We start from the raw sequence: 12,500 nt of genomic DNA, 5'->3' as shown, positions 1-12,500 counted from the left end.
GAATACCTCTAAATTAGATATAGATAATAATATAGATATTGAAGGTACTAATAAAGATATATATTATAATAATAACTCTCAAAAATTGACCGAAGAAAATATACATGAATTAAAAGAAAATAATTATGAAAATCCATATGAGGTAATACAAAAGCTAGTAGATAATTCTTCAACTTTTAAAGAAAAAACGATTATATCTAAATTTAAATATATTGAAAAAAAATTAAAAAGACATTTTTGTCAATTTACGATTTATGAATGTAATATATCGAATTTAGTACGTTTTTATTATAAATATTTTCCAGAAAAAATATCAAATGTCAGGATAGATTATCTAGCAAACATTCTGTTTCATTTGAATAAGGATTCTAATGAAAAGAACGATATGGAAAGTATTAAAAATATGGAAAGTATTAAAAATATGGAAAGTATGGAAAATATGAAAAATATGGAAAATATGAAAAATATGAAGAATGATTCTTTAACTATGATACAGGAAGAGACAAATACAAGTAACAACAACCACAATAATAATAATAATAATGATGATACTAGTTCATGTAGTAACCTTTATAATCATAATGTCTTAATATACGATGATACCTTCGGATTAATGACGAGTGTTATTAATATTACGTATGACTATAATGTTAATATATTTTCTCTCGTATATAAAAATTCTTGTAGCTCCATCATACCGAGCTTCGGAATTAAAAAAAATACGAACATTTTAAAAATTAGGATATTAAATTCTACATCAAAGGGAAGTATTAATATGGAAACGAGTGAAACGACTGCTACGGATATGGTTGAAGTTACTACGAAGAATAATAATGATGAAATAAAAAATAATGATGAAAAAAAAAATAATAATAATAATAATAATAATCATAATAATAATAATCATAATAATCATAATATTGCACATATTGACGATAGTTATAATATAATATATCAAATTAATAATAATTTTTTGAATAAAGAAAATAATTTTGTAAACCAAGATATTATATCAACAAATATTCATGAAATTATTGAACCTAAGATATTGTCTAATATTTATGAGGAAAAAATAAATTCTGAAAAAACGCATTCTTATAATGTTAATTCTGATCATTTAGATGAACAAAATAATAACGAACATGAACTAACAAGTCCTAATATCTCTGTACTTAGTTCTCATGAAAAAAGAAAATTAAATCATATAGGATATATAAATGATATATCCAATGAACCAAATAAAAAAATCAGAAATTATCAAGAGGATTATAATAATATGAATAAAGAAAATATAATAAATTATGAAGAAATAAAAAAAAAAAGGATGATACAAGATTTATATCAAAGAAAAGCTGAATCATTTGTTATTATTATTTCAAGTGAATTTATTTATAATACAAATACAAATTTATATTTATTAATAAATACTTTAACTAATGTTTCGTTGAAATATCTAAAAAATGATAGTAAAGTCATATTCTATACAGACGATTTTAATATATTAAATATGTTTTTAAAAATTTTAATTAATACAAACTCGTTTATTCATATTAAATTAAATGAATATATCTTAAGAGAACAACAAATCATTAAAAGAAGGACACACCCAGTTATTAAAAATGCAAAACTATCAGATGGATTTTTATTAACAGCTTTGAAAGTTGAAAGTTGAAAGTTGAAAGGTCAAAGGTGAAAATTGAAAGGTGAAAATTGAAAGGTGAAAATTGAAAGGTGAAAGTTGAAAGGTGAAAATTGATAAACAAATATACATATATGTATATATATATGTATATTTTTAAAAAATATTTTCAAATTTTTTTTTTTTTTTTTTTTTTTTTTTAAATTTATCAATTATTTATATATTTTATATACATTGAAATTTTTATTTTTGCTCCTTTTCAAATTTACAAAAAAAAAATTAAATAAAATAAATATAAAGATAATACAATATAAAGAAAGACAAGAAAAAAAAAAAAAAAAAAAAAAAAAAAAAAAATTATGTAAAAGTATAAATAAATAAATAAATATATATCTATATATATATATATATTAATTTATTTATTTATTTAAAAGATGTTATGTTGGCCTTTAGATGATTTAAATTTATTTTTCCGTTCCTTGGAAAGCTTTACCTTATCAATTTTTTTCTTCTTATTTTCTTCCATCTTTTTTTTTTTCAATTCTATTTCTTCCTTTTTCTTTTCATAAAAACCCTGCAAACTTTCTGGAATCCTGAAAGTTCCAAAGTGTTCACCTAGGTTATTGTTTAAATATTTCTTGGCCTTGTAACAAATTAAGTTAATATATCTTAATTTTGTAATCATATTTTTACAAATAATATAAAATAAAATGCATATATATATATATATATATATATATATGTGCGCATATATTTTTTTGTATGCTTTATTTTATTATATCTATTTTTTCATTGTGCAATTTATATATCTACATAATTATATTTTTCCAAATAGGGGAAAATAAAAACTACACAACCTGTTCATTTTTATATATTCTTTTATGCAATCATAAATTGAGCCGTATTTCACGAACTTTTCAGAGAAAAATATAAACATAAATATAAATAATATATAATATAAATTCTTATATTATATATATGAAACATATAATTTATTATTATTATTATTATTATTATTATTTTTTTCACAGAAAAAGGGCTCAAAAACACTGTTGCATATATATAATATTTATAATATTTACTTAAGTACAAATATCAAAAAAAAAAAAAAAAAAAAAAAAAAAAAAAACATACCTATTTGAACAATTAATATATGTGTAAATCCAAAAGATATAAATTTAAGTCAAAAATTATATAAAATATATTCAAAATATTGAAATTATTTATGTATATCATATTTTACATTTACAATATATTATAGCTAGTTATATATATATATATATATATATATTTTTTTTTTTTTTTTTTTTTTTTTTTTTTTTTTGGCTAGCTATTAACCATTCCCCATTTTATGAAATTTCCCCGTTTATATAATATTTATGTTATTTGGTAAAATTTTGAGTCAAATTATTTATTATATTTAAATCCGATTGTGTTAAAAAATTCAAATTGGGAACAAGATCTTCTTGAAAGTTTCTTTGAGTATCATCATATATATACGAATTTATATTTTTTGAGAAACCCATAGTACTATTCAAATCACTTAAAGTTAAATCTTCATTATAATTTTTTTTATGCACATCAACCTTTTCTTTGTAATTTATTTTTAATTGCTTTTTAATATTTTTGAAAAATATTCTACAATTTTTATCATTTATATGTTCATCAATAGATTTTTTTTTTTCTTTATATTCATCTAGAAAAAAGTTTTTTAATAAATTTTGATTTCCCTTTACATTTTGTTGAAAGGTATTGGATATTTTTTCATTTGATATATTATTTTGTTTCATTTTTAAATTTTTATCATTTATCTTTATATTACTATTCCCTTTTGTATTTTCCTTGGTATTATTATTATATTCATTATTATTAGTTAAAAAATTAGATGAGACATGCTTATTTTCATAATATGATATATTCATTCTGCTTTTATTTATTTCATTATGAAAACTGTTATTGTTTATATTATAAGTGGCCGTGAAAAAATGCTCAAGTAAAGTTGAACCTCTCATATTATCATTCATTGTATCTGAAAAGTTATTAGAAGAACTTCTCCATGTTTTCTTTAATTTAGACATTTTTAAAAAGTCTAACAAAGAATCTGATTTAGATCTTAATAAACATTTTTGAAATATCTCATCTTTTTCTTTAAGTAATTTTCTATTAAGGAATATTATAAAATCGTCAGTTTTATATAATTTGGGTTTACCAAAACATTTATTTTCTAAATACTTTCTTGATTTGATTATGTTACTTTTTATATTTTCTGTAAAGAAAGTACTTTGTAAGTTATCTTCTTCATTATTCTTTTCTTTTATTATGATACACCTATTAGTTTTTTTGAATCTTACAAAACATAACTTCAAATTTTCTTTTTCCTTTCTATAAAATATCCTTTCCAATAAGGACAAGGCATAAATTTTTATATTGATGTATTTTCTAATTTGTCTCTTTTCCTCCTAAAAAAAAAAAAAAAAAAAATATATATATATATATATATATATATATATGTGAACACATTTATGATTATATTCATTTATTTATATTTATATATTTATTTTATTTTTTCGTTACATATTTCTGACGAAGTGAACCAACAATAAAGAAGAATTTGGACATTTGTTTATAAAGATACTTTTTTAAAAACAATGAGAGCAAGATTACAAAAAAGTTCAAGTATTTTTTTTTCCTCTTTTGATCATTAATATCTACATCATTAAAACTATCAATTAAAGTGTTATTTAAAACAGTTTTTTTATATGTATTTTTTTCCATTTCAAAATGTGTAAATTTATCTATAATTTTGTTGGTACAATTTTCATTACTTGATCTTTTTTTATGAACATTTCCTTGTAATGTCCTTTTTATTTTACTATCATTATTTTTGTTGTTTGTTTTTTTAATATACATATGGTTATCATCATTTATAAAAATATCATTTGATTGTTCCTTAACTTTATTGTATTTTTTATATATTGGCTTGTGCCTTTTTTGTAACAAATATATTTTTATTACAATAACAAAATAATCACATATTTTTTCTTGTAAAATTTTATTTAACAAAGAGCTGAATGAAATTAATTTCTCTTTATATTCATAATTTAATATAAATATATTAGGTCCTCTTTTAATTTCATTATACATATTATTATAATTATAACATTGTGTGTGCATATTCTTATTATTTGTATAAGATGCTTTATTAGAAGAAATGTTAAGGTTATTTTTATTATTTTTTTTTAAAACATCTTCTATTCTATTAATAGTAAATGGGTTGTTTTTGATAAAAGGATTTATGTTGTTTTCCTCTCCTGCATTATTATATAAAACATTTTTATATTTTTTATTATTAAAATTATTTTTCTTCATATTTTCTATCATTTCATTATTATCCTTCAAGGATTGTTCACTACAAGATTTATGGTCTTCTTTTCTTACATATTTATTATTATTATTATTATTATTATTATTATTATTATATATATATGGATTTCTTATTTTATCTTCCTCTTCCATATTATATTCCATTTTTTTATCATCATAATAATATTTATATGTATTATTGTAATCCAAGTCTCCCTTATTATCATAATTGAATATACTTGAATTAACGGGTTCATCATAATAATTACTTTTAATATATTTATTACCTTCATTTTGTTCATACATAATTAAAGAATCATCTAAATGAAAATCATTTGTTATAAGATCTTTTTTTTTTATGCAGGATATATTATTATTACATTTTTTATCCCATTGAACTGTAATATCTAAATTTATATTTACCTTGTCCGTATCTAGTTCTTTATTTGAAATGTAATCCCTTTTATTATTGTTATGACAAAGATAATTTCTATAATTTTCTTGTATATTATTTCTTCCATTTATTTTCTTGAACATTTCGGAATTACAATTTCTCTCATTTTTTTCTTGAATTTTAGTTTTATAATCTAATTCATGATTTTTATTATTTAGAATTATGTTTACATTTTTTTTTGGATAGCCATTTTGGAAAATTACCTGTTGTTGTGGCTTCCCATTTTTTTTTTTTTCATAAAATTTGATGTTACATTTTTTCTTCTCACAAGTATTTTTATTCTTCTTTAAATTGTGATCTTTTGAATTATCAACTAAATATCTTTCTTTTATTTCATTTAAAGAAATTACTCTTTTTTCATTATCCTTATCTTTTCTATGTATCCATCTTATATTAGACATGATAAATACACGAAATATAAAATAATAAATATAATATATGTAATGATATATAGAATTTATGAACTGTGCATGTAAAAAAAACAACAAAACTACAAAAAAATTATGAACGTGTTCATGTAATGTGTATAAGGATTAATTGGACAAGCCAACAAAAAAAAAAAAAAAAATAATAAAATAAAATAAAAATAATATATATATATGTCTATAAATTATGACCGTGTTCATAATATATATAAATATATATATATATATATATATATATATTTAATTATATATTTATATTTACTGTTTTAATATATTTTTTTCCTTATAGGAAAAAGAAAGAAGATAGTATATTTAATGCAATATTACTTTTGTATTCTTCAAAATTATTATATTTTATTATATTTAATTTTATTATATCTATTTTTCTTTTCTTTTTCTTTTTTTTTTTTTTTTTTGTAAATATTTAAATATTCCACAAAAAAAATATGTCTTTTTTTTTAAAAGTGAGAAAAGAAAAAAAAAAAAAAAAAAAAAAAGTAATGATATAAAATGTATAGAGAGTAATATTTTTAAAAAATGAAATATATAAAAAAAAAAAAATAAATAATACAATAAATATAAATAAATAAATATAAATAAATATAAATAAATAAATATAAATAAATAACATAAAATTTTAAATGTAATATTTGCAACAAACACATAATTATTAAAAAGCAAAATAATAAGTTGATGCATTTACATTTTTTTATAACTATAAAATCATTATATAAAAAAAAAAATTTAATAATAAATAAAATCTTCTTTAATATGGACATTTATTATAACATCTATATAATAAATAATATATATATATATATATATATATATATAAACTTAACAAGATAAAATTGAGGATTTCATAAAAATGTGAAATAAATATATTCGTTGAATAATTGAAATTTTTTATAATTTTAACGTTAAGAAAAAAGAACAATACAACTAACCATAAATACATACATATGTATATATATACTTAATATAAAGTAGATAAATTTTATCTTTCAATATTAATGCATGTTAATAATAAATTTTATATTATATTTCCCCTCTGTTAATATATGTGTACCTTAGTTTCATATTATTTGTATTAATTGTATTGCTTTTTTAGGTGTCCCTCAATCTTATACATTGTTACTATTACTTAGATGTCTTCTTTTTTCATTGTGTTATCCCAAATCTAAGAGCCCTTGCTTTTAACTTTTCACTCTATAAAATAAATAAAAAAAGTAAAACAAGATATTAATAAATATGATATTATATATTAGACACATACAATTTTAAAAAATTCTATTTTATTATTACATCTTGTAGTAATCCAAATCGTTCAGCTCTTTTCTTTTTCTTTTCAAAGTCATTCATTTTAACCTATAAAAATAAAACAATATAAAATATATACATATATATATATATATATATATATTTGTTTATTTGTTTATAAAAATGATATAATAATTTATTACCACGTTCAATCCAAAGCGTTCAGCTCTTTTCCTTTTATTCTCTTCCTCCATTTTATGTGTTACTATACTAAATCTACATAAAAAAAAAAAAAAAATAAAATAACAAGCATATTAAAACTATTTACAAATATATTACAACTATATAATTAAAAAAAAAAAAAAAAAAAAAAAAAAGACCCCCTAATTATTTTATTTATTTACCTTTTAGCTCTTGATTCAAGTGCATCATCGGTATTTACAACACCTATTAAATATTAAAATGAAAAAAAAAAAAAAAAAATATATATATATATATATATATATATGTATATAAAAATATTGAATATAATTTCTTATTGAACATAAAATTTTACCAAATCGTTTTCGTCTTAATTCTCTCTTTTTTTCCTCAGATAAATAAGAATCATTGTCATCTATTAAAAAGAGAAAAATTTTTAAATATACATATATATAATATATGTTAAGAATAAAAAGGGATATATTTATAAAAAAAAAAAATTTCAGGCTCAAGAAAAATATTTTAGCATATTTCTTTATTTTTTAACCTGTTGATATGATATTTCTTTGTAGTGTATTTTGACTTGATGAAGATACATCGTTGAATGTTATTTCTTGAATAACAATTTTACTTTTTTGGTCATTTGAATCTTTGTTTGGATTATTTTTGTGATCATTAGTACCATTATTTTTATCATAAGTAGAATTTGGAGTATTGGAATTAATAGTTAAGATATTTCTTATATAATTTTTCATTTTATTTAAACCAATTTTATTATTTGAATCTTCTTTATTATTTACTGAAGGAATTGTTTTTTTATTATTATCATCAACTTTTCCAAATGAATCTACAGTTTTTTTTTCAAATATTAAATTGCTTGATGATTGAAGATTTAAACTATTATTACTTGCGTTGTTTTGAAATGAAAAATTATTATTTTTATTATCGTCGTTATTAATATTTGAATTATCTAATATATATGATGAAGATAAAGAATTTATATTGTCCTTTTCTTCATGTTTTAATAATCTTTCTAATAATTCATTCTACATAATAAAAAAAAAAAAAAAAAAAAAAAAAAAAAGAAATATTTTAAATTATCTAATACGAAAATATAAAACTGTAAGCACTTTAAAATAAAAAATAAAATATATATATATATATATATATATATATATATATATATTATATATAATATAAATATCCTTCTATTATAATTGTACAACAACAAATTGTTGTTTTGTATTTAATATAATTATATTTTTATTTATGCAACATAAATTTTTGATTAAATATACATACGCTTTGAAAAAAAATAATAATATATATTTTACAAAATTAAAGAAACGTAATAATATTATATGTAAAATATTTATATTATATATATATATATATATACAATATATATATGTACATCATAATATTTAATATATATACATATATATATATATAATATACATATGTATAATATAACATATTATATATTACTTTTTTCCCATGTGATGGCAACCCTCTTTTGGCTAATAAATCTTTCAATTCAGAGCACTTCAAATTTTGGTAATTACTCATTTTTTTTTTTTTTTTTTTTTTTTTTTTTATTATTTTTTTAAATATATTTGTACATATGAAATAAAGATATTCATTCTATACAAACATCTAAAATTTTTTAAAATAATGTTATACAATCAGAAGAATACATAAATCGGACTTGATAAATAAAATGAGAACATAAAAAAAAAAAAAAAAAAAAAAAAAAAAAAAAGGAAGATATATATATAATGAAATATTTATATATATATATATATATATATATATTGCATATCATATATTTTTAATTTTATATATATAATTATATGATCATTTCACATATCATTTATATTATACATAATATTAAAATATTAGAATTAAGAATATATGAAAAAAAATCAATCTATATGAAAAGGAAAGAAAAGAAAAAGTTACTGAAAAAATTATAAGTTGATAAAAAAGAAAAAAAAAAAAAAAAAAAAAAATCTTATTTTTTCTAGAATGAGTGAAATTTGAAAAAAATGTTTTATATGTTTATATATTAATACATTTCATAATTAATGTAATATTAGTATATAATTTTATATCAGTATAAATATATATATATATATATAATAACATATATAAAAGGAATATATATATATATATATATATATATATATATATATAATTATATTATATATAATAGTAATGTTTTTGAGATAATATCACTGAAAAAATATTTATTCAATACATAATAAGGTATATACAAATAATAATAAAAATTATATTTACATTATGGCCTTAAAAAAAAAAATGCACATAAAATATAGTAGTTTTATAATATATTTAATAATATTGTAATATAATAAAAAAAAACATATATATAATAATATATTTTAAAATAATTCTTTTTTTTTTTTTTTTTTTTTTTTTTTTTTTATCTTTTTTTTGTAAATCTTAATTATTATAATATTTCTATTTTTTTATTTATTTTACAGAAAGGAAATGATTTATAATTCTTAACCATCCTTTATTTACTTGCTTCTTTCTTTCTTTCTTTCCTTCCTTTTTTTTTTTTTTTTTTTCATTTTTTTTTCATCTTTCCTTTAATTCTATATTATTTTACATATAAAAGAAAAAAAAAATGTAATAGTGTGAATTTGTTAATTTGATAAAGTATAAGAAAATAGTGTTTCCTTAAATTTTTTTTAAATAATATATTTTAATATAATAAAAAAAAAAAAAAAAAAAAAAAGAGAAGTAATATATATAAATTGCACATAAATTTATTATACATACATACATATATATAATATATATATTATATATATATGGTGTATCGCATGATATAATGCCCAAACGTATATTTAATCAAAAGGTCACATGCTAATCTATGAATATTAATCTTTAAAAAATAAATAAAAAAAAAAAGACCATTATATATATATATATATATATATATATATATATGCATTATAGAATATATTTATTTATGTGTATATTTAATTTATGTATACCTTTTTTTGATTTATATATGTATATGATATAATATTTACCTTTATTTTATTTTTTTGTAGTATTCCTGCTGTTATATATATATATATATAATAAACATGTATACAAATGAATATACATTATTTTAAAAAGAAAACAAAAAAATAAGAAATAAATATATTATTTAATTTGTTTCGTGTTATTCATCCAGAAATGTTGTATATATATAATAATATGACAATAGGAAAATATGAAAAAAAAAAGAAAATTTTAAGAAAAATATATTTATACACGCATATATATATATATATATATATATATATATATATATATATATATGTATATTTATTTATTTATTTATTTCCCTTTAATATGCTTTAGTTTATTAATGTGTAAAAGGAAAATAATTTTTTTTTTTTTTTTTTATATTAATAGTAAAAAAGGTTCATCATACTAGAGTAATAATATAATATGGTATTAAAAAAAAAAAAAATTATTTTATTTATTAATTGTACTACAATTATTATATATATATATATATATATATATATTTATTTATTTATCTGTTTTTTTTTATTATTATTATTTTATATAAGTCTAACTAATTTGATACTTCCTTTTATTTAAAACGAGATTTTTTCATTTCTTTACTTCCCTCTTTTTTTTTTTTTTTTTTTTTTCTCGTATTTTACTTTAATTTTACACTTATATCAATAGGAATTTTATAATATATATATATATATATATATATATATATATATATAATAAAAAATGTATATTTGTATGTGTTATTATTTTTTCATTTAATTTTTACATAATATATTCTCTAAAGCATTCCTTTTTATGTATAGGCATATGATATATATTATTATGTATACATATATATAATCGTATTCATAAATGTATTATTGTTTTATATGAATAAAAAATATATTATAAAAGTGGTGATTAAAAATATTTTAATAGAATTATATTTGTTATATAATAAAAAGCAGTAAATACATACGTACATACATATATATATATATATATATATATATATATATATATATATATATTTATTTATTTATTTATATTTATATTTATATTGATAAGGCTTCATATATTACTACTAATATAAAAACATTTAGTTAATCTATAATATTTCATATAAATATATAATATATTTATATGTATGCCTATGTTTTGTTATTTTTTTATGATTTATTTATTTTTTTTTTATTTCATCGCCTTATTTAACACTTTAAAAAAGTTGTTTAATAAAAAAAATAATTCCTATTTATAGTATTCTAAGGATATATCATATGTTATGTTTATATTTTAAAATTTACCTATTGAAATATATATATATATTATATTATATTATTTAATTAATATTTTATATTGTTATTTTTTGTGTGCGCATTAATACATACATATATATATATATATATATATATATTTATTTATTTATTTATATTTTTATTTATTTATTTATTTTTTTGAATAATGAACACTTGTATAAAATTAATTTTTGCTTTTTTTATTTTTATTAAATATGGCCGATGTCAAGGCGATCAAGTAATTAACGAGAAGCTAACGAATTTTGTATTTCTTAGTTGTAACTACCAAAAAGGGAAAGTAAATAATAATTTATTAAATTCAATAGAGAAAAGGAAACCCCAGCTTATGCTGTGGATAGGTGATTACTTTTATACAGAATGTAGCGAAATAAAATGTTTAGATGATGCTTATACATATATTAAGAAAGACCCATTTTATATGAAGCTAAAAAAGAAGTTTAAAATTGATGGTATTTATGATGATCATGATTATAACAAAAATAATGGTGATCGATTATATAAATATAAAAAAGAAAGTAAAAAAAAATACCTAGACTATTTAAATGTAGATAAAAATGATGTCAGATATAAAAGAAATGGTGCGTATATATCCAAATTATATATAGATCCAGATAATGAAAAAAACCAAGTTAAAATTATTATGTTAGATACCAGATATAATAAAGATCCTTATCCTTTCTATGCCCCAGATTCATATAGAGATCTTTTTGTTCATATGTTTATTTCCTTTTTGTCGCGTTTCCATTCATCCATTTTTGGATTATGTTGTAATAGTAAAAATGATATTCTAGGAAATGAGCAATGGAAATGGT

General features: G+C 17.3%; 5 protein-coding genes across 5 annotated transcripts in view; 2 read left to right on the top strand and 3 right to left on the bottom strand.

Moving 5' to 3' along the window:
* PF3D7_0912800 (tRNA (adenine(58)-N(1))-methyltransferase non-catalytic subunit TRM6, putative) overlaps positions 1-1,672 on the top strand; it is a gene marked incomplete at both ends in the record, with an annotated part of 1,851 nt that extends 179 nt beyond the window's left edge. Inside the window, one exon of the mRNA XM_001351964.1 lies at positions 1-1,672. This exon is cut by the window's left edge and continues 179 nt beyond it. Coding sequence (XP_001352000.1) covers positions 1-1,672 — 1,672 coding nt within the window.
* A 394-nt stretch (positions 1,673-2,066) lies between these two features.
* Positions 2,067-2,324, bottom strand: PF3D7_0912700 (conserved Plasmodium protein, unknown function; the record flags this gene model as incomplete). Its single annotated transcript, XM_001351963.1, has 1 exon — positions 2,067-2,324. The coding sequence occupies one exon, from the start codon at positions 2,322-2,324 to the stop codon at positions 2,067-2,069; it is 258 nt and encodes an 85-aa protein (XP_001351999.1).
* A 697-nt stretch (positions 2,325-3,021) lies between these two features.
* Positions 3,022-5,857, bottom strand: PF3D7_0912600 (conserved Plasmodium protein, unknown function; the record flags this gene model as incomplete). The annotated part of the gene is made up of 2 exons (XM_001351962.1): positions 3,022-4,098; positions 4,214-5,857. 2 exons carry the CDS (start codon positions 5,855-5,857, stop codon positions 3,022-3,024), a joined length of 2,721 nt encoding a protein of 906 aa, XP_001351998.1.
* A 1,185-nt stretch (positions 5,858-7,042) lies between these two features.
* Positions 7,043-8,911, bottom strand: PF3D7_0912500 (SAP domain-containing protein, putative; the record flags this gene model as incomplete). The annotated part of the gene is made up of 7 exons (XM_002808885.1): positions 7,043-7,090; positions 7,187-7,249; positions 7,345-7,417; positions 7,546-7,588; positions 7,698-7,757; positions 7,890-8,388; positions 8,831-8,911. 7 exons carry the CDS (start codon positions 8,909-8,911, stop codon positions 7,043-7,045), a joined length of 867 nt encoding a protein of 288 aa, XP_002808931.1.
* A 2,922-nt stretch (positions 8,912-11,833) lies between these two features.
* The window catches only part of PF3D7_0912400 (alkaline phosphatase, putative), a gene marked incomplete at both ends in the record, with an annotated part of 1,742 nt that continues 1,075 nt past the window's right edge, over positions 11,834-12,500 (top strand). The window contains one exon of the mRNA XM_001351960.1: positions 11,834-12,500. This exon is cut by the window's right edge and continues 59 nt beyond it. Within this exon, the coding sequence (XP_001351996.1) occupies positions 11,834-12,500 (667 nt within the window).

Source organism: Plasmodium falciparum (assembly GCF_000002765.6).
Source record: "Plasmodium falciparum 3D7 genome assembly, chromosome: 9".
Taxonomy (NCBI): Eukaryota; Apicomplexa; class Aconoidasida; order Haemosporida; family Plasmodiidae; genus Plasmodium; species Plasmodium falciparum.
The sequence above is the reverse complement of the archived record's forward strand: the minus strand, read 5'-3'. Positions and strand labels throughout refer to the sequence as shown.